This window comes from Anser anser, assembly GCF_964211835.1.
Source record: "Anser anser genome assembly, chromosome: 2".
Classification (NCBI taxonomy): Eukaryota; Metazoa; Chordata; class Aves; order Anseriformes; family Anatidae; genus Anser; species Anser anser.
In genome coordinates this window covers 118912154-118935504 of record NC_139721.1, presented here as the reverse complement: position 1 = coordinate 118935504, position 23351 = coordinate 118912154, and the positions used below count along the sequence as shown (strand labels likewise).

General features: G+C 45.1%; 1 protein-coding gene across 3 annotated transcripts in view; it reads right to left on the bottom strand.

Moving 5' to 3' along the window:
- The window catches only part of TRIM71 (tripartite motif containing 71), a 61767-nt gene extending 38714 nt beyond the window's left edge, over nt 1-23053 (bottom strand). The window contains exons 1-2 of one of the 3 annotated variants that reach the window (XM_083823166.1): nt 22792-23053; nt 20362-22031 (exon numbers count right to left, since the gene is read on the bottom strand). In XM_083823166.1, coding sequence (XP_083679292.1) covers nt 20362-21285 — 924 coding nt within the window. In that variant the 5' untranslated portion in view covers nt 21286-22031; nt 22792-23053. The remainder of the gene's footprint in view (nt 1-20361; nt 22032-22791) is intronic. The other 2 variants (XM_083823168.1, XM_083823167.1) reach the window with 2 other exon arrangements.
- Between the last annotated feature and the right edge of the window lie 298 nt (nt 23054-23351).

The following is a 23351-nucleotide window of genomic DNA, read 5'->3' as shown; positions in this document are numbered from 1 at the left end:
GCTGGCATAAATAAAACAGAAATGAGTTACATGCAGTATTCTTGATGCTGGCTTACCTATGGTAGAAATACTGCAGATAGAGAACATTAACATAGTGCTCTAATCTGGTAGATCAGCAGTGGATAGCCTCAGCTAAGTGAAGTTTAACTGTGACCTTTATAAGCAAAGCTGATCTTGCAGGAAGTTGCATGCTCAGAAAACATAATTCTAGTGAAACAGAGGCACTCAAGATGCTTGAGATCTGGAGCTAATACAGACCAGGAAGGGATTTCTTTTCTTGGGGGAAGAAGGGAGGAGTCAAGAAAAAAGGAAAAAAGCTTACTAAGAATGTTAACAGCAGACATTATATCTAATTTCTTTGCATTCCTTCCCCCCCTCCTTTTCCTCCCATTTTTAAAAAACAGGAGCAAACTTGTGAGTTAAGGATTCTGATCAATGCAACATGTTGGGAAAAGAGAGCAGGAGGTCAAGAGGAAATGATTAATCCTGTGCAGAAGACTGGCAGGATGGGTCCTGGAATGGCTTACCAGAACAATGCCCCCACTAATAAAGCAGGTCAAAAGACCCTTACAGTGAACAGAAGCCCCAGTTACACTGTACATTAATATTCTTCCCTTATCCCAAAGTTACATTTGTTCATTAAAGCCTGTTTCAAAAAAATAAAACAAGTGTTGACTTAGACAGGTGAAAAGCTGTGGTGCCAGACACAAACAACAAATCTAAAAGATAAAGGACAACAACTTAACAACTAAGCGTTAATAGCGACATTGTAAGACCTACTTACAGAGAGCCTATGTAAATGGACAAATGGGGGAAAACCCACCAGTATAGATTTCAGTTGTAACACTTCTGTTCATGCACTGGACCAATGCTGCTGCTTCATAAAGACTGAGCTTGTGTTAACTGCACAGCTTAATGTGGAAGAAAAAAGGCCAAGCAAATTCACTGCAGGCAATGCTTTGGATATGAAGGTGAATGCGGTTCAAGGTTTACTCTAAGAGATATTTTTTTACTCCTGTGGTTTTGTGGTGTCAAGCAGATCCAATGCAATCCTGAGTGATTCTCACCCCCTGGCAATTACCCCAGTCCCACAGTTTCTTCTGTCTAGTTTCGTCAGCATTGCAAGTTCCTAGGGCTGCTATGTAGAAGCAGTCAGGGAAGTCAGCTTTAATTTCAGAGATCATGAACCTATAAAACAACATTACTCTATTTCATGATGAAAGCATGACCTCAGATTTATGCTTGCAAATACACAGCTGAAGTTTCACAACTGTTTCAAGGTATGACTCTCCTATTAAAGAGCAGCCCCACAGTTCTTAGTGAATCCCCTCATGCAGGCATTAGCATATCGCAATGCCATCGAGGAACTGATCTGGCTGAAAGCTGCCCTGAATCTATGAGTTGCTGACAAGTCAGCTCAGTTCCCTGATATGGCTTGCTGTACTGATTGTTGGAAGTACTGGGGAATGCTATTACAGGTACAAAAAGCTGCCAGAGTAAAGGCAAGTTGTGTGAACAGGCAGCTAGGAGCCAGGGGGCCAGCCTGCCCTGCCCCTCCTCCCGCAGCAGCATGCGCTTCGCTCCGGCCACTGCAGAACCACAGCCTGAAGGAGCAAAGTGGTGGGGAGGGAACGCCCTCCGGCAGCATTGCTGATTGCCTTTGTATCAGCAAACAGCCTCCATTTTGAGGAGCTGGAGGCTTTGGGGGCAGCCTGGAGAGGCCAAACATCAGCTTTCAGTGGCTAGGAATACAAATGGCAGGTCCGTGTTCATGCTTCCCCACACGGGCTATCATTATTGCCAGGGGGGTTCTCTCCAGTCACACGCTGCCTCTGTGCACAGGGAACATTCACCCTGCAGGTCCACTTCTCCAGCAACCTGGGTGCTGAGCCCCTCCTCCCACCCCACACCAGAGGAAGAAGGCGGCACACAGGGCTAAGGGACAAGGAGAGCAGGATTTCTGCAGCCAGACCAGTCCTTACAGCATCCTCTTGCTAAGTCAGGAAACGCAAACATTACTAAATTGAAAATGAAAGCAAGTGCTAATCATTTTAATTTATACACACCATTCTAATCTGCACTCGCTACCCCATCCCACTATTTCTGCAGGGCAAAGCCACAGATTGTAAAACAGTGCACAAGTCTCAAACTGGGGAGGTCCTGGGGATTAACAGGTCGTTTCAGATGGGGAAATCCACTCCTCTTAAGAGCAGTCAAGACAAAGCTCCAGTTTATTTACAAGCATGTGTGACTCTGTGGGCTCCACAGGTCTCTTGGTCATGATAAAATCCAGGTAGTATACACATCAGTTTGTGCCAGCACCTGAATCCTGCCAGTTTGGTGGGCACAGCCTATTCTAGTTTGTGGCCTCTCAGGTCTGCTGAGAATTAGATGTCAGGCCACTAATTCTTATTAAATCAGTGAATTAAGTTGAAATTTACCCCTTCAAGTGAAAAGGCTGTTGACTCAGTTATTAAATCCTTTTTTTTCTTTTTGTGAATCGAATTCCCTATTTAATCCACATTTTATTAGGAAAACGTTTTAAAAAGCATTTTTATGCCTACACTACTGGTTTACAACATTCTGCACCATGTATTAGGAGAGGCTGCCTTTTTAAACACATTCCAGTCACAAGTTTCAGAGTCTGTTCACCAAAGCAAGAAGCCTCAGAGCAAGGTTAGGTTATTTAGGTTATGCACCAGCACAGAATCACAAGCTGTTTTTCAGCAACACACAGTAATGAAAGGTAAAGCACCTGTGAGCTGACCAGGTTATTTTTCCTACACCTAGTGTGCCAATACATAAGACAGCCTTGCACTGCTGGTTCAACACGCCAAATACACAGATGTTAAAAAGCCAAATTGTTATCTGAAGCTCGGTGCACGTGCTGAGTTCAGTGCAAACATCCATTTTGCTCTGCCTCCCCACACAAAAGCAGGGAAAGTGGATTCCAAAGTTCAAGCACTTACTACAGATGAAACCCAGAAGAGTCTCACCCTCGCAATGGTTTGCACAAAGTTTAAAGAACCAAGTAACACACAAACCATTTAGGCTGTATCTCCTAACCCTGTGTAATTTGTTCGTACTCCATGAGTAACACACTAACAAGTGACCCTAACCAAAAGCTAGCACCTCAGAAGAGTCAGACTAACGTGCAAGTTGGGAGGTAAATAAATGCCTGAGAGGCTTGTTATAAGACAACCTCCTATTTTATATGTAACAAGATTTTATATAGTTGAAATGGGTTTGTTTTGTGACATAACTACATTTCATGAAGATGCATTGCTGCCCCAACCCCAGCCATTTACCTTTAAAAAACAGCCCCCCCCCAGCCCAACATCTAACACCATTCTTGACTGCCACAGATTGTCATTGTCCCAGCCTTCATCCTCGGCTTCAAAAATCAGAAGACTCCCCCAAAAAGGAACCACGCTGTCCTCCATCAGCCCTCACTGTCCTCCATCAGCCCCTACAGTTATTTTCTTGACAGCCACTATCTTTCTTACAACACAACCCGCCACAAAACATCAAGCAGTGCTCATACCCAAAAATCATCTTTTAATCCAGCCCTTTTTGATGCCCTTACAAAAGCCCAGCCTACTGTTAAGTGCAAACATTCTGTGGAGTTCCAGACCTCCCAGTCCCACCCCACTCCGCTTTCAAGCTTTCCCCAATGCCTGTCTCAAAGAGAGCCCTTAAAAAGAGTTTATTTCATCCAATGTGAAGTGGTACAAGGGGAAATAGCCCTGTGAACACCACCATACTTAACTCGTTAGGATCTAAGTGTTTTGGAGTTTGAGAGAGGGAAGAGAAGGCATTTACCAGCCCTAGCTGTGATTGATTTAAAAACAGTTTAGGCAAACAGGCAGAAGCAAGTGCAGGGCTTCCTTTCAGATCTGAAAAGAAAGGTATCTTGTTGTTGGCCCTCTGGTCATGGTCTGTGCTGTTTTTCCTTATGACCATCTAAGCAAGACAGATGTAGCCAGTATCCGGGCAGCAGCTGAAGCCTAAACACTAGAAAGGCACTCTGGGGTGGGGGGTGGAAGGGGAAAGAGGGAGAAGAGAAGAGGAAGCCATTTGGCTATAAAAAGGATCTTTCTTTCCTGTTGAAATGCAGTGGGGTAAAGAGTGTCAGAATGGCTTAAGGGTGGGGAGGTCAAACGTGTTTTGAGATGTTAAAAAACTCTCAAGCTTTGCCAGAACACTGCAAAGAAATCTTAAGGTAGGTTTTTGTTCTTCCATTCAGAAGACTTGCCACCAGAATAGCTGCAAGCAATTCTGAAGTTTCTGTGGTCTGCTTACTTTCACAAATGAACCAGAATTACTCAGTTAAGATTTTATCCTAGTGAATTTCTCACTAGGAAAGCATTTCCAGAAAACTAGTTTTTAATGCAATTTTTGCCAATCCTCTCCCCAGTAAGCCTCCATTTCAAAAATCAGTCTATCCTGCTTACACAGTATGCCTGACTCAGCAATAATGCTGCTGGGAAATGCACACTGAACAGCAGTTTTTAAGGACGTGGCAACAGTACTCTGCATAATGCACTTTTACTCTATGCCATCAAAACTTAACAATTCTGTTACTAAACACAATACAAATATGTTAGGAACCATTGGGACCATCATATGACTTACTATTTAAATCCAAGAATGAGATTTCAGAGCTCTCCTATACCTTATGACTCATGAAGACAGACAACTAAGCTCTTAATAAAAGTCAAGATGTGAGGGAAGGCTTAGTAGAACTTGGTATCTTTTACCCTTTACAATTTCCTCACTCTAAATCTGCAAAAAAAGCATACATCTTTGAGTGAAACCAAGTTTGCTATGGCCATAGGGTTTTTTAAATAGCAACTCCTGCATATTTTGTAGTTTTTTCTGTAGTAACATGCTTTTTGTTTAACTCCGGTTAAAGAATTTAATGATGTGAAATAAGAGCCACTGGAGCAGAGTGCCAACCTAGACACCCTCCTTTCCTTCTGGATAGAAAACCATGCTCATCCTTGCTCTCTTGGAGAAGTTCCTGAGGTTTTGCTCTACAGCACTGAAGATCTCCCACAAGAGACCCTGACACCACCTCAGAAATTAGACTAGAAAATTCATTCACAGAACAGGAAATTTGATTTATGCCTGTCCCATCTTTGACAAGTGCATGCAATAGGGATACAACAGAACAAAGCTACTTCTCCACCATGACCTCCCACCCACAAGCCCCACACACTTGAAGGGGGTGGGAGTGTAAGAAGGAGACCTGACTACCTTTGGGAGAGAGTTTTAAGATGCAACTTCTGAACAGATGCTGGAAACCCATACCCGCTATTCCCCATCCCAGAGCTTAAGTTACACATCAAGAAATTAATTCCATTTGCTAATACAGAAGTCAGGATGTTATTAGCAACCTGACAATCCCACTCCACCAGTGCTGTCCTCTCATGTTCTATAAGCACCTTGTCTCTTTCTCAAGTTTCTGCATTCCCCTAAGACTTCCTACATGGGGTGGGGATTGCGCTGACTGGTATAACAGCCTTCAAGCCTATTCCCTTTTGGATACAGGCATTACTGTTCTTTGCATAGAAGAACTAACATAGTAGAGTCCTCAGAAGTGGTATGTCATGCTTCTCCCTCACTTGGGCAAGCATTAAGTCTTCCCAGCACCCAGCTGGACTGGCTACTCAGGAAGAGCCAGTGTCGGCTGTTCCTCAAGGCTGATTTCAGATCTGGTAGATCGGCCTGAAGTCACCCTTCTCTATACATTTTCAGGAAGAAGGCTCACCACAACCAAACACTTGGGTCAGCACAACACTGGACACATACAGGAAAAGATGCTGCTGCTCACAGCAACAAAGGCATTTGGGTAGAAGTGCAGCTTCCCTCTCACTTAAGGAAACTTCAAGAATGAAGAGCCAATTATAACCCCACTCAACACATGCAATACTAGAAGTGTACTATACTTAACAGTTCAAGCAGTTCCAGTGAGGCTGGCCATAAGAAACAATTAGAATTTAACATGTGCCTCCTTCCCCAACTCTAAATAATTCAGAATTTAGTATGTGATCAACACTATTTGAATTTGGTGAAAACAAGATCACTGAAAAATATTTCTCCAATCCCTTTTTAGGGAATAGAGACCAGATCCCCTTATGCCCGACATCATTACTTTCAGATGCCAGCACTACTGCCCAAATTATTTGGTCATCTAATTTAACAAGAACACAGCCCATCCTCACCTAATGTTTTTAAAGGAGATAACAGGTATGTCAAAAGTTGAGTTGCTAGAGGTAACACTCCCTCTTTCCTTTTGTTCCATGGTAAGATTAGTGATTAAGATTTCCATACAAAATCTCAAGCCTGTAGTATATGTTAAGCCTTCCACAGTCATCCTCATCCAATTACTCAGAAATATCAGAAAACATTGCAAGAAATTAGAAAAAATATTTAAAAGGTTGGGACAAAGAATAGCCAAGAGATGGCAGTGTTTCTATCTGGTAAAGAAGAATACTAATTGTTGTTAGCATTCTAGTAGGTTAGGAAGGCCAGCTACATAATGCTGTGATTGAGCACATGAGGTGTGAGTTTTAAACTGCTCTTCTTCCCATTCTTTCACCTGCAGACCAGTTAACCAAGAACTGGGTGTAGAGCTTAAAGAGACTAGTCAGTTAAAAGCAATTGTTCATAGTGATATACTACTGCTACTACTTAAAACATCTAGGTTTATAGTAACTGGATGCTTCTAGAGATGGCAGTGATATTTTAAGTTTGTGTGTACCAATAAATTAGGGCTACAGAAGGCTGTCAGTGTAGTTTTAACATGACAAAATTCTGTTTTATAGTAATCAGATTTTAGCTTTTTCATTTTTGACTTGGTTACAAAAAAGAAAGAGGAACTGTATAAATCGGTACTTAAATTTCACTCGGCATTTAAGCTAGCCTAAGGAAATCCCAAGACTGCCTCACCTCTGAATTTTTAACACGGTTATTGAACACTGGAAGATGAAGTTTCAGTTCACATGTTCAGTGCAAAGGTCACAAGCTCTGCAAGACCATGATCAGAAACATTCCAGGGCAGTGTTGCTTAATTCATGGCAACAGCTTTATTTAACAAAAGCACTCAAGGAATGGTTTCCCTCCGTAACTCCATATGGGATCAAACATGAAACAAGTCAGCTTACTCCAAGAAGTGGCATCTTTGACCACATGAGCACTGGGTGTTTTGAGAATTTATTTGGTTGGTTTTGATTTTTTTTTTTATTTGTTTAAACTTTGATTTATAAAGATATTTCATGCTAAAAAAAATTTATACATACCTAATCATAATAAAAAAGCCATGCCATACATATTCGGCAGGAATTTCTCCCCTGCTTGGAGAAAAACAGATACCTGGAATAGGGAAAAACAACCCACACACCATGATATTCTAACTCTCACCAATTTAGGAGAGTATCTTTCAACAACAGCCATTTGCTCTTAGTGAACTGTTGGCAGCAGTTTGCCTGGGTCAGACAGGGGTCTCTGAAGACAGGAGTTTCCTTTCTTAGATTGCATGTGTAGTATTTTATATCTTTTCACATCATACTGCTCAAGAGGCACATGCTACTTCACTAGAATACATGCACCCAAACCAAGTAACTAGATCTACAGCTGTGGTAGTCACCTTGGTTATTTCCCCTTCTTTAAGGGCAAGGAACTATATAGCTGTCTATCAAACCCAGTCTCTGCCACAGGAGCCGACTGGAAAATTGCCAGTACATTTCTAAAATGAGAGTCCACTAATACAGGTGGCAACTATTTCTTTACACAAACAAACCTTTAGTTTTCAAGAAAATCATAAGCCACAACATAGAATGCAATTTTTCTTCAAAGCAAGGAATAAACCAAGTTGTCAGGACTGACAGAGTATATTTTCATTACAATGAGTAGTTTGGCAGACTTTCATGCCAAGGTAAGCCATATCCAAATGCACATGAATTTCAGGAAGGCAGTAACTGCTCTTTCATATGCTAAGGAATACCTGGAAGAATAAATGATTTCCAAGACAGCATAGCATTTCAGTGAATCTCTCTCACCTGCTGATAGTATATTTGGATAGCACATAGTCATCTCAGCTGGGAAGCATCTCTCTACTCATTCTTTATTTTGGTGTTTGTTTTTAAATACAACACTTCCTCTTTCCAATCTACCCCCTAGCTTATGAGAAATGTTCCAGTTTGTTTCCACCTTACGTGGCATTAAAAGGAATTTAAGTTTCAAAGTAAAAACAGATGAAAATGCTGTCTTCTAGAGAAGATAAAGTTTCGTTTGCTGTATGGTATTTTCAGTTGAGACTATGTCTTTTGCTATTGCTCAGAAAACTGATACAAAAGACTTTCCAATGTTAATTTAGGATACAAATAAGTTACAACAGAAGGACGCCTTGTGAACTATTTACTTTAGAACTGTATACTTCACAGCTTCCCATATTTTCTTCTGAAGCATCTGCATTGAAGATTTAAGACAGAAGAATGGTTCTAACAGGACTCTGGTTCAATATGCTACTCTTAGATTGATTAACTATCAAATTTTATCTTTTAAGAAAAATCAGCCTGCCTTACTATGCTAGCCAAATCCTCATAAATACTATATAAAATATTTATATAGGTATACTGATAATATACAATCAAGACAGATTAACAAAAGCATGTTACTAAATAGAAGTGGTGTGTTCCATGTTTAGACAGTGCCCAGCACAAGCAGCAGTGAGATACTTGATCACACTTCATAATAAAAGGCAAGTTACCGCTTTCAACAAAAATCCATGCAAAATATATTAGTTATTTAATTCAATTTCAATATTTGGGTGGCTAGACTCATGGAAGAGCCAGGGAAGAAGAGCAAGTTTGGACAAGAGACAGGGGACAATTTCAGTACGTGTTTGTCCTGCTTCCATACCACATTTACAGCTGCAGGGTTTTCCTACCTCTGTTGTCCAGTGAGTTCAGTCAGCCTGGCGTTTGCTTCCTTCCTCCTAGTTTTGAGCCAGCTCACCCTGCTGCTTTTTGCCAATGAATGGGTAAAGGGATCAGATACAGGATATACAGACTGAAAGAGGCTGAAGCACAGGAAGTTCAGATTTAGATGACAGGAGATACCTGTGCCAAGTGAGGCAACTGGCTGGTTCTGTGTTGGCCTTCTTGCTTTGCCTGCATATTAAACACCAATTCACTTTTTCCTCCCCAGAAAATACACAGCTTCCTCTTCCCACACTCCTCTTGGAGTCCACTCACCGGATGGTTTCATCAGCTTGAACGCCTCAGCAGTCCTATTCTTTGCTGAATACATACACTGGTACTAAGAATAGATTTCCAAAATGTTGTCATTTAGAGAATGAAGATATCCTCGTTGTTTTTACCAACAAAATGAAGCTATTAAGTTATTTAACATAATGACTTCTTGAACTAAAATATGGTCCTTTCTGCCAATACAAGACATTCAATTACTGTGCAGCATTTATGAACTGAGATATAAAAGCAAAACTATTAACTGAAAGAGTGGTTCAAGGTGAATTTGTGTTCTAATGACAAAAAGCATACTTTTGCAACACCTGTACTTATAAAACTAAGGTTCTCCCCTTTCTGCTCAGTGTCACAAGGTTTTTTGGCATCATTGCCAGGAGACCAAGCTATGAGGAACACCAGTAAGTATCTGGAGTTGAAGTACTCTATGATTACAGACTTTGCTAGCTCAGACAGCAGAGCAGTAATGAGAGAACAGACAGGGAAGTGATCAGGTAGAAGAGCAGCCTTTGGATCTGATCCAAACCTGAGTGTATAGTATGCCACTACAAGCTTCAGTGGCCAGAGAACCCAACTACTCAAGTCTTCACAAAGACATCCCCACCTTACCTATATCCAGTTGATGCCAAGGGCTCATGCAAGGGAAAACAAATGTGTGCACTGTTAATTCAGTGCTATACAGTTTCCAGCAGATTCTCTAACATTCCTTTGAAGGCTTATCATCTTGGATTGTACAGGAATTATTATAACAGCACCACTCAGTTAAAACCTAAAACCTACAATCACTCCTTGAAAAATATTTCACACCAAAGTGACTCCCTCCCATCTAGTTCAGCTGTTTGAGTGACAAAGATGTAAGATGCCAGCACTGGTAATTCTCAGGCTGCTAAGTGTTTTTGTGGTGACTGGTTACCTTCAACCTAAGCAAGGACAAAAAGAGCTAAGTAAGGAGAAGAGCAGGTGCCAGACATAGTTAGCTAGACATACCTTGCAAGCAAACCCCAAGGATTTAGTCACCTTGTTTCACCTTAAGACTGCAGCAATTCCTGCCACAAGCAGCTCTTCCCTCCCTTCAAGCCCACATGGAGGAGAGATTTCCTACCCTTGGTACAAAGACATAACTTACTACTGCGTGTCTGATCACTTACGCTGGCTCGACTCAACTGCTACAGTTAGCAGTTCAAATTCAGAGGTGCTTACTGAACTACTTTGACAAGATGCAAAAATGAGATATCACATTTACTAGGAAGGCAACAATATGAAGATAAATTATGTTTATTTTGACAAGTGACAGTTGTCCAAAACCTATCCCAGCAAGTATATCAAATTCATAGGCATCTGTATGCAGTTTCTCCCTGGCAAAAGTAGACCTTAAGAGCGGCCTGAGGTTTGGAGCAGATGGCCATCCAGCAGCATGCCAGATGTGCATAAAGAGTCAGTTCAAGACCCTCCAGACTTGTTTCCATTCACAGCAGCCTGCCTAGGCTGCCTGCTAACATCTATACTAGCCCTTCCACCTACAGCTATACAGCACACCTCAAGTAAAGGAGCCATGCCTCACACCAGAGAGCTCAAGGGTCATACACATCAGTTATCAGTTATTTCCGCTCTGGTAAGAGACCCACACTCCTTGAGAAAACAGGTGATGCTAGAACTACCACAAAACAGTATTGCTAGTTAAAATATACATCGTCTAGAATGTAAAAAGCAGCAGACACCTCAGCTCTAAGGAAGGGCACGCAGTTACCTTTCTGGACATTGTGAACAGCCCCTGCTTTAACCTTGACCTAACGCTTAATCCTTGGTACCTCCACAATACTCCAAAGGGAGGAGGAAGGGAAGCAAGAAAGTATTACAGTCCATCCCCACCCATCCTCAGTTGCCATTTTATTATGTAAAAGAGAAGCACTGGAAAAGACAGGGATCTCACTGTTCCAGTAGTTCATTCTTATTTCATTGTCTACAATTTTAAGATTGCCTGTTGTTAGTTTGATTATTTCTTTGAGAAATTCATCTACTCCAGACCACCGCCAGATCTCCAGTTCTGCTTTAGTTTGTTTTTTTAAATAACAGTCCCTCCCTTCTCTTCCAAAAATATTTGTCCATCCACTTAAACCCCTGTAGCAGAAGTTGACACCAAATGCATTGTGTCGGGACACCTTTGTCATGTTGCAGCTTCTTCTACAAGAACTGGAAATTATATTTGCCATTCCTTTGGTCTTTTATTCAGTTGATTCAATATAACTCAGGAGAATTTCTGTGTAACAATTTCTGTTACTTGCAAACATGTCAGTGGCAGAAGCAGTTTTTATTACCCCTACAAATAATGACCTCTCTGCAGAGATGGTTCTCACCGGAGTTTTGGCGGTCCTACCTATCAGTCACCAGTTACAGAAAGCTCGGCTGCCAAGCTGCCCACGTAGCCAGAGGAACGCTGCATCTGACACACTCGGGCAGCTCCTTTGGCAACCCGTTTCTTACAGAGAAGTGCCTTTCTCAAGTAACATCCTTGTATGGATCAAGTATTCCTGAAATCTGAGTGACTTTGTCTAGCAGGCTGCAGACCCCCTTCACGCTCCGACTTCAATGTATTAAATCCCCAGCGCCTTTGGGCACACCATATATAGCGGTGGGGGCGGGGGCGCTGCTGGGGGAGCTTAACCCTTCACCAGCAGGCCTTGGGAAGGGAAGGGGCGGCTCGGAGGCGTGAGGAGTCCTTTTGTTCTCTGAGGTTCTTCCTCAAAGGAACAGATGCACTCTGCTCCGTGCGCCTACGTGCTTACTAGGACATTTTAGAGCTCAATAGTTGACTTCCAAACGACAAAGACACAGCAAAATGCTGGAAGCTACCTGATCTTTATCTTGCACCCCCCATCACCCGATGTGGCATTACTCAATGTTAGGGAAGATCAGGATTAGTTACCTGGTCAGCTGACAGGGACCGGTACCAGCTAGTTCCCAGTCCAGCTACCAGCCCTCACCTAGGAGGGCAGCATCCTCTCGCTCCTTGGTGCGACACTGGGTTGGGTTCCGAAGCTTAAAGGCATCTACAGAGCAGACAGCTTTCAAGCTTTGCTTGCACTGAACATTCAGGCCTAGGGATTTTATGTTGTACACTTCAGTGATGGTATGGATGGCATGAGTAACAAGAAGCCATGAAATGAAGGGAAGGGGTGTGTTCTCCTAAATAACAGTTTGCCTTTTGTTCACCAAGATCAGCTGAAGAAAAAGCTGTATAAAAAAAAAAAGTCTTCTAGCATATGCCTGCCACTCTGGACAACAAGTACCCGAGTGTGCTAACAGAACCCAAGATGGCACAGGACAAAGGGAAGATACAGCAACAAGCTGGAACATTAAACTGGTGGCATTATAAGATGGTAGTTTCTGAATCAGAAGTCCCCGACAGTCCTTTAACCCAGCCAAACATCCTCTAGTAGTTAGGTATGTTGACAACACCCTAACCAGGGAAAGGAAATATTTACAGTGAATTATAGTTTATAACAACACTGCCTACCCACAAAATGTATGGGATGAACATTTAAGACCAACAGAAAACCATAAGGTTTAGCAAACTTGACAAAATACCTTTAAATATTTTGGTTATGCACACAGGCCAACATTAAAGGGAAAGTGATGCAACACAAGCTTATCTATTACCTTTAGCTCACCAGAGCTATCACCAGAGAGCATACACTTTCTTCTTCCCAGAGCACCAAGACCCTTGCAAGGGCTGGCAGTTGCTACTTGGCAGTCCTGGACAACACCGGGACCAGCCTTGGTGGTGATGGCGTGAACTTGGTGAGGATCATACCACACGGTAACCGACAGGAGGAAGACTACTGAGGTAGCTACAGGAATGCAGCAGCCTTTGACTATTCATTTGCTGCTTATTTCAGAAAAGATTTTTCCACATTTTTCCACATTTCTTTGGTTAGAAGAGACTATTTTCACAACAGTACTGATGGCATACCTCACCCTTCCCCAGATTTTAAGTATTCAGCCCTGAAATGTTATTTTTGCCTATTGCTAGTGACACAAGTTTAGAGCTTGCCTCAGGTAGGTGGAAAAGCCTACGTAGGTGGAAAGCAAGCCGTTTTCTGAGTTGCACCAAAGCAAATGCATAGCACAAAGCAAGCAGAATCATTTAATGAGAAGTTTCTCATTTAAAGTTTCCAGCTGAAGTCTTAGTCACTTTAAAAAAATTCACCTACTTTGAAGACTGCTGACTGGATATATCATCCTATCCATGCTCACCATCTGAGATTTTAGAAATGCATGCTATACACTCAAGTGAAACAGAGGGCTGGAGCTCTTATTTCCTGCAGCTGAACATATAACTATGAATTAATTGTTCTGAAGTGTCAGTATTGTCCACATAGCCAAAATGTAGCACAGCAATACAACACAGAACATACATTCATAAGCCTCATCTGTGGGTACCAAGTTTTTCACTCCTTTTCACACTGAAGAACTAAGGCATTCAAAACTGTTCGGCATTTTTAATTCACAAATGAAGTGATTAGCTATAGATGCCATAGTTGATAAATTATTTGAAGGTTGGTAAAGGAAAAAGGGAGAAGTAACTTAGACTCAGCAAAAGGACTACTGTACGCACTACATACAATTTGTCTTTAAATTGAGAAAAGGAAGAAGGAAGAACAAAACTAAAATTGTCCAATATCATATTGCACTGTAAAGAAGCTTTTGAACTCCAGTTAGAAGTCAGACAGCATCACTGATTCTTTAGTAATCTTTCTTCTATTTCTGTGACTTGCGAAGTTGATTTGGATGCACAAACAACTTATTACACAAGAGGACAATACCATCCCTTCCCCATAGCCCTTCAGCAAGCACAGGAATGGAAATTAGAGAGCAGGTCAATGGATTTGTACATGCACTTGGCTGCAGCTCCTTCCATGTACAACACGGACATACTCTAAATGTTTTAGAATCAGGGATGTCCATTCTTTAAATTTAAAGAGTTCTTGCATTACCAAGCAGTATTTCCATTCCCATCCAGTATTTCTACACTTTAAAACTTAGTGACAGTGTACAAGCATTTCTAAGAATTATGTACTACATATTTATGATCCAAGATTATATTTTTAATTACTCTGTTGAACATGGATTACAAGTAAAGACAATAACCCTGTGAAATCTTATCTTTGGTAACAGTCCTATGTTCAGCACATCATTCATACAAATTAAGATCTGTGCTCTCAACACATCAAGATCCTTTGGAAAGACACAAACAGCTTTGCAGGAAGGAAGGGAGCATGGCAGGAGAACTAGGAAGAAACAGGGTCAAGACAGTATGGAAAGAAGAGTGATACCTTCTTAACTTTAAAAGAGATAACTAGGTAGTTTTCCTCTAAGGAAGCATGGTCTGGCACGCATGTTTACACGCTGAAAGGATACTCCTAAGCATGCTACAAGATTTGTTTGCCAAACTGATACAAAATTCAGATGCTCTTGAAGTTACAAGATACTGTAACCATGATGTCTCCAAGGGTGAAAATGAAATTACAAAAGGAATTTTCCCCTCAGTATAGAGAAGATTAGTTTCATGCCATTCTATATGCACGCATCCAGCCATACTTTCTAAAGTAAGTTATTATAACCTCATAAATCTATGCTGTAGTCTGTATGCAAGCTTCTACTGTACTGATACTGTTGGTTTCTGAGAAGTTTTCCAAGTAAAAACAGCTCATGAAAGTCCCTCAAACAGACAAGGCATTTATATTTATTCCAGTTAACTCACTGGAAAACATCTGAAGTCATGCTTAATTAGGCCAGGAACATAATGGTATCAGATTATCACCAGGAAAGGCTTCACTGTATTTTCCCTAAATGTTGTGGGTATTTGAATGTCAGTTGTACTAAAGTAGAGGAGAAGAAGGTAGGTTTTATTCTGTCCCATATGGTATTGCTAACTTTACTGGCTATGAAATAGGAATTACATTCTCTTACAAAGAAAACAGTTGAAGAAAATACCTTTTCATACAGGGAAGAGACAGAAGTTGAGTGCTTACTGAGGGAAAGTGCAACTGGAAGGAAAGCAAGGCAATTTAAGAGGTGAGCTGCTTAGCACCATGTATCTGAACACTGTCTGGAAGTAAAAAAAATAGGTACATGTCAATAGCTGTGTCAAATTAGAAATTTTAAAGCCCTTCAACATCCAGAAGATATTATGTCCCCATTACGTGGGCCATGTATGAACAAAGTAACTCAGGCATGTTCTGCTTTCTTTACTAGGAAAAAAAGAATAGGAAAACAAGTGTCAGGAATTTAATCTAAATTATTATCTTTAGATGGACACTTGCACATGCATTTGATATTTGAAGAGATGCAGCAAATATGATAAATGAAGGGTGCAGCAATATATAAAGTCTGTGCACAATTTATATAGTGGAAATACACATTTCTCTAGGTCATGTAGGAGTTGTCCTATAAAGCTAAAGGTACAGCAGGCACTACTATAAAGTACATACTAAAACTGATGCCTCCAGGATGTACTCTTAAGAGTTTAATTATTTGTTAGGAGGTAAAAAAAATCCCAATGATCAGCAAAAAACGGACAGGAAGATCCTGCATTTGAATCACATACTGCAGTTCCATACAAATAGACTTTGAGAGAGAAGTGGGGGGACAGGCATATTTCCCTTTATGCCAGCCATTCTGGTGAGACATGAGGGTGGACAACAAAGAGTGCCACAGAGCAAAGCTCAGTAGTGTTGGCAGCAATGGCAAACCACTACAAAGGGGGACCATATCTAACCTACACTTCCTTCCCAGGATCACTCTTCCTCCTTTTCCCTTGTAAAGTTTCAGTTTTAGCCAGATTCTTCTGTGATTCAAATTTGAAGTAATGCTAGAAGGAGGAAGACAAGTTTTCTACCACGTTAATCAGCTAAACTAGCTCAGACTCACCTGCTGAGCACATATAACCAAGCCTGGTGGGAAGAGGAAGAAATGAGATTCTCTTTGAGCAACCATGAGATGTTCTGACACAGCTCGATCTTGTTGTGGAATCAGAGAAGTACACTAATAAGAGCAGCTTAGGTATGAATTCAATCAGCAATTTTAACCAAGGTACCAGACTTTCAGCCGAGATGACAGTTGTTTGTATTCCTTCCCCTAGGCATACACAAATTCTCAAAATTTTCTTTTACAACCTGCAGAACAATAAATGTAATTCTTTGTTGTCTAAAGAGACAAATTTTGAATATACGCAACTCTAGGATTCAAAATAGCTGCCTAATTTCAGCCAGTCTTGCCCAAGAGCACTGATATCCCCATGAATCCATTTCAACTCACTGAACTGATAAGAAACTGCTAATGAGTTTGTGAATTAATCCAAATCATTAAAGAACCTGACCGAAACCATAACTGATGCAAGCAAAAAGAAGGAACAGCGAAACCATAACTGATGCAAGCAAAAAGAAGGAACAGCATGGCTAAATAAAAGGGGAAAAAAATTGAAATCCTTTCTTGATGCAGGGGTAAGCCATGGTGCTACAAGGTTTTACCCTATGGTCTCTGAACCACTTCAGAGATTGAACCTGTAAAGCAATATGAGAACCATGGGGTCACAGACCATTAAGTTGACTGAATTTAGCCACTCTGCACTTTCCCTAGAAAGTGTTAGAAGTCTGCTATTGCAGTCTTTTGACCAAGCACCAAGTGATACTAACTAAACCATGTAACACAGCTGAGGACTGGCATAAAGGAAACTCCGCATCATTGGACTTGATACTTGCTGTGTCTTTCACTCTTTGCAATAGTGAAGTCATTTGAATCCACTTTTTCATCTTAAGAAGCCAAACGTCCTATAGCAATTCCAGCATTTTCTAAGCACCTAGTTTGGTTTGCAGTCTCATTGATAATTCTACAAAAAGAAAAATAGATGTGATCTTTCATGCCAAGATATGAGACAATCAGGTACACTGAAAACCAATCAGCTTATTTGATTTAATTATGGATTAGATTGAGGTAGAACCTTTTTCAAGGTAAAGTCCTATTCTACTGGCTTTTATCACATCATCCAGTTACTACTGCAACAGTTTTATCCACACAAACATGATCACACAGAAGAAAGCTTCAGGGCTGCAACAGAAGTATTGCCACCTTTGTAGAATGCCTTGAAATATCTGACCGAAATTAAGTATTCCCCTTGCTGTCCCAAAAGCATTTTATACCAGGCAATGAGGTTCCAAGTGTTAACTAGCCCAACTGGACCAGGTATCAACAGAAGCTCTGTTAACAAACACAGAAAGACTGGCCTTTACTTTTTCCCCAGGAACACAGTTCACTTTCCTTTCATGCATCTCTAGTATTTACAGGCACTATCCACCTTGAAAGCAGTGCCTGGAGTTTTGTTTTACTTAAGGAAAGCAAAATATTTGCCTCCTAACAATAAGTTGTTACTGTTACTATTGTTGTGAGTGAAGTTGAGCTGTTAACTCATGTTCTGTGAGTGCCTGCAGTCACTTAGAATTTACTGACAAGTAAGAGCTGAAATCTTCATCTTTCTGCACTGAAAGGATAAGCAACTATGTTGATTTTGTCTAGTAAATGTGTATTGGTAGCCTTGTTCTGAGACTTGGAACACACCCAGCAAGCAGCCATCGACAGTGCTGTTTCCCTCCTTTCACTTGAGGGGGTCTCAAAATGGGGATATGGGAAGCAGGGAGGATTGGAACTACACAGAACTTCCCAGGAGAAGGGGAGGAAAAAACACTGAAGACTAGAAACAAAAGGTGACAAGTGATATACTGATGTTGGAAGGACAGAGGAATATCACGTTAAGAGAGGAAGAAGATAAGGGAGCCAGCTGCTTTGGCCCAGAGAAGCTGCAGGAACAGGGTCAGAGTCAAACTCTTTGCAAATTATCTCAAATAGGATGAGAAGGATATATCCTAGGGAAGCAGCACTCTACATCTGAGAACTACTGTTCTAGCAGCTTACAGATTAGATTGCCTGTGCCTAAACTTACCTGCAGGACACACATCTTTGAGGGAATATCCTGCTCTGTCACCAGCTTTTTCTACTTGCATACCAAGTAGAACCACAGTTCATAGCTACGGAGACCAACACTTCAAGCTACCATTCCAGCCTCGCATTTTAGGTTTGCTTTTACTTTGTTTGGCTGTCTAATAGTGCGTTTAGTGCATCACTTAAGCACTCTCTTGGAAGGCTGCCTTTCTATTTATCATACCTTTTATGAGGCTGTAAATAGCATTCTTTGAATTAAACAAGCAATAACCCTCACTGTTTTGCAGCCACCCTCTCTCAAAAGTTGTACATCTTGCATCCCAGATTTTTTTAAAAAAGAGTGAGAAAGATTTACAGTATAAACTGTTCTCATAGTCCCTCCCAAAAGTTTCCCCTTGAGTTAATAATACTGGCAAATACTAATCAGGCACACCCACATTAAGAAACCACCAAAACTCACCAATCAAGAACAGCCATAGATCATTAATTTGCAGAATAAAAGGTTCTCAACAGGGGCTGAAGGCTTGAAAACATTCACTTGTTTTAAAACAATTTCTCGGTCTACAGGACACAAGGACACCCAAGACCAGTCTTGACACATGTACTCTTCTCCAAGCACACTTTTGAAAATAAAGTTACATAAAAGTTAACAAGCCTCCTTAGAAGTCTCTTCTAGTTAAGCTGTACAGTTTGAAGCCAGCCTAGGATGTCTTCCCTTTGGTGTTTATGCTTAAGAAGTCTACAAAATAACTTGGAGCTCCTGCCCCTGCCACTTTTTTGTTGGGTGGTAAGGACTATTCAACATCTACTCTAGGAGCTGCACACTTGTGATACAGCCACAGCTCATGCTCCAGCATGTCACTTCACACACTCCAACAAGAAGTTTTGGGTTCTGCAAACACAAGAACGAAAAGTTTTTAGCCCAAAGCTGCAGTCCAAAATGAAGGTAAACTGCAACTTTTTTTTAGCTTATTAAGAACCCTGTGTCCCTTCATTCCAGCATTCCCTATTACATATAGTTCCTTAGGAAATCCACTGCCAGAAAGATGCCACAAAAAGCTGTAAAAGCAGTCCAGTGGCCAGTAAGCTGGTTTTTGAAAACAAAACCTAAAAAGTTTCCTTGCCCCTCAAGCATGCCCTCTACCCCCAGTGCTATTTTAAGTTTTTTCCCCTTTCTCCAGTAAAATCCTACTTTCCCTCCTCAGTCACTGGGAGCTTTAACAAACAAGAAGAGGTCTTCCAGAGCTTTCTAGAAAGTTCAAGATACAGGAGCATTAGAGGAGTTAGAAGTGCCTCTGCTTTCAGTTTGCCCTTAAGGACATCACCACTTTTCACTACATTAAATGCTTTTGAGCATTTATTAAACAAGCATCCCACAGAAAACTCTTATACCTCTCATACTAGCCTGTCTTCAGCCAGGCTTCCCCTCTGAAGCAGCTTGTTGTGCTGATCCTGTACCAGGAGGAAAACCACTTCTAGCGCTGAAACGACTGGAAAATTCTAGCAAAGCCCCCCATCTTGACCCCCCCCACTCCCCCAAATCAGAGGGGGGGACAGCAAACCACTATTTTCCACTTTAAGACAACCAAGTTGCAAATTATCGCAGCGAGAAACCACATCCCAAGACTTAACACACTTCCAGCACATTTTGAAGAAGCAGCGGCATTAGAGTGCTTAAAATCATTTGGAGGGCAGCTTTCAGGCAAAGCGCTTTAAGAAGCGACCACATAAAGCAAGCTCCCATTTTTCCACAAGAAAACTCTCCTGTTAACCACCAGCGGGAGACGGAGGTGGGATGCACAGCGACGGACAACTTCGAGTCAAAAAATACGAACGACTTTACTAACTTCACAAGGAAATTTTTTTTTTTTTTTGACTCAAAGGGTTACCGTCCCCTCTTCACCCTCTCGGTTAGGATGTGCTCCGTGCCCACCGCCCCCCGAGGGGCTCGGGGAGGCTCCGCGGCCATTTTCCCCACCCCTCCCTTCCTCCCTCCCTGCGCGCCCACCCGGTGCCCCCACCACACACCCCGCGGGCCCCGTAACGTCCATTAACGGCTCTTAGCGCCCCGGGGGGGGCCCCCTGCGGCCGGCCTCACCTCGTCGTCGTGGTGCTGGCAGTAGCTGGCCCGGTCGGGGAAGACGGAGAGGATGTTGTAGGGCGAGGCGGGGTAGGGCGGGCTGAGGGCGAGCGGCGCGGCCGGCCCGGCGGCAGCGGCGGCGGCGGAGGGGGGCGGCCCGGCGGCGAAGCGCTCGATGAAGTGGTCCTTGGTGAGGCGGACCCGCTGGTGCGCCAGCACGCAGTTGTCGCACAGGTGCTCCTGGCAGTCGAGGCAGCGGGAGCTGGCGGCGTTGCCCTCGTCGCAGGAGCTGCAGCGCGGCTCGCCCTGCCGGCTGTGCGGCCGCCGCAGCAGGAGCGCGGCCGAGGAGCCGCCGCCCGACGAGGAGGAGGACGTCGAGGAAGGCGCGGCGGAGGACGAGGAGGAGGACGAGGAGGAGGCGGCAGCAGGCGAGGAGCCCGGCGCGGCGGCTCGGTGCGGCGGGGGGCGGCCGTGGTGCCGGTTGTTGCCGCCGCCCACCCCCGGTGCCGCCCCGGCGGCGGGCCCGGTGCCGGCGGGGCGCCCGTTCTTGTGCTCGTCGGCGGCCGCCGCCACCACCACGACGTCCAGCAGGTTGCTGAGGAGGAAGTTGGAGGAGGGCAGCGCGTCCATGCCCGACGGCTCCGAGATCACCACCTTCTGGTCGCAGATGGGGCAGCGCAGCTTGAGCGCGTCCCCCGCGCCGGGGTGCCGCTGCGCCTCCAGGCACTGGCGGCAGAAGGCGTGCAGGCAGGGCAGGACGTGCAGCCGCCGCGGAGGGCCCCCGCAGGACGAGCCGCCGCCGCCGCCGCCCCCCCCGGAGGAGCTGGAGGTCTGCGAGGAGGACGACGACGTGGAGGAGTTGGAGGAGAGGGGAGCCGGCGAGCCGCACATCTCCTTGCACAGCGGGCAGATCTGGAAGTCGGACTCCGGGAACGAAGCCATTTGCGAGGGGCCTGATCCGGATGGAATTAAGGGGGAGAAAAGCCTATCTCCCCTCACACACACGCAAAAAAAAAAATATAATAATAAAAGGAAAAGTGAGGCGGGGGGCGTGCCGAAGGTAGTTTTGCAAACGGCTTACGAGCAAGCTGGCATCGATCAGTCGTTTTGCCAAGTGGGATCGATTGGCCGGGTTTGCAAATAGGGTGTCATCGATCTGGCGGTCCGCAGGGAGCTGCTGGATCCTCGCCTCGTACCTCGCCGCCGGGGGGGTATTTTTGGTATCAAGGTGTAGCCGTCCCGCTCTCCCTCAGCAAATGGATCCTCTCTTCCCTTCCATGTACTTAACCCCCAATCCCCCGCTGCATTAGACAAATTGTATCGATCCCCAGAGCAGTCAATACCTCACGCAGTCTTCTCATTTCCCCCTCGGGTCAGCAGTTTGACAAGGCGCTTTGGTTACCCGTCTTCTCCCTCAACGGAAAGTGCATGGGCGCCGGGCGCCAGGTCCCCCCGCGGCCGCCGGGGCCCGGGCTCAGCTCTGCTTTGCTCTGTCCTGGCTCTGCTTTGCTCTGCTCTGTCCGCTGCGGCTCCCTCCGGGCTGGGGGCAGCGGGGCTTACCGCGAGTTTCGCTCTTTCTTCTTGGGGCGTTGGGTTTTGTCCTCTTTTCCTTTAAACCTGTGCTTGGCGGGGGGGAAGGGGAAATTTCGTTTCAGTTCCCCCCTCCACTTTTGCAATCCAGAGCAGCTCTAGGAGAGAGAGAGGCACTGAAACAGAGCGGCCGGGCAGACTTCTCCGGCTCCAGTCCTCCCCCGCCGACGCCTGCTCCACCACCGCATGACTGGGGGTGGGGATGGAGGGCGGCCTCGGTGCCCACCCCACCGGCGGGACCCAGAGGAGGAGGAGATGGATGGGGCAGGGAGGAAGAAAAAAAAAGGCTCCGGGGACGGCGAGGGAACGGGATCCGGCGGCTGCTCGGAGCCCCGGCTCCCGCAGGACCCTGCCTGCCTCCTTCCCTCCTTCCTTCCCAGCGGGGCTCCCCCGCGGAGGGCAGCGGCGAGCCCCCACGCGGTGCTCGGCCCCCGCTCAGCACCGCGGGCTGGGCTCGGCTCGCACACGCCGCGGCCGGGCAGAGGAGCAGCGGCAGGTCCCCGCCGGCCGCCCTGAATTATTCATGGGGGGTGGATTATATTCGCTCGCACAAATTGGAGCCGCTGTGCAATGCTATCCGAGAGCGCTCCGCTCGCCCCCTCCTCCTCCTCCTCGGTTCTCGCTCGCTCGGAGCCCCTGCAGCGCCTGGGATCACGTTTCCTTTGTCATCTCGCCTCTTCGCGTGGGGTTTTATTGAGAAAACAAAAATAATATAAAACCCGGGCAAAGGGAGGGAAGAGGAGGAGGGGGAGAAAAAAAAAAACAGCCAACCCCCCCCCCCCCAAGCCCACCTCCCCCCGCAAAACGCCGGGCCGGAGCCCGGCGGCCCCGGGGGGCGAATTAGCAGCAATTACTCACTGATGCGGCGGCACCGTCCCGGCAGCCGGGGAGAGCCATCGCGCCGGGCGCCTTCCCCGGCCCGGCGGGGGTGCGGCGGGGCTGAGCCCGGCCCCGGCGGGCGGCTGGGAGGTGGGGAAGGGTCCGGGGAGAGGGGGGGGGGCGGCTCAGGGCGGGGGGCAGCGCATGGCCCGGCCTCGGCAGGGCTGGCGGCGCTGCCTCTGGCCCCGCTGCGGCCGCCGGCACTGGGGCGGCGCGGCGTGCGGGAGCCTTTTAAGCTCCGACGGCGCGGGCTGACTTCCGCCCGGCTCCGGGGGGCGGCCGGGGGGCGGCGGCGGCGGGCAGGAAACATTCGCCCTCCTCCTCCTCCTCCTCCTCCTCCTCCTCCTCCTGCTGCTGCTGCTGCTGCTGCCGCCGCCCGACCTGCCCCCATCCGCCCTGCCGGACCCCCCGCCCTTTGCCATCGCTCCTTTCGGAGCCGGGAACCCCCAGCCGCGGTCGCCCCCCAGCCCTTTTTTCCCCTCTTTCCTTTTATTTTACGTATTTCTTTTCGTCTGGGGCTTTGCGAAGGCATCGGGGCG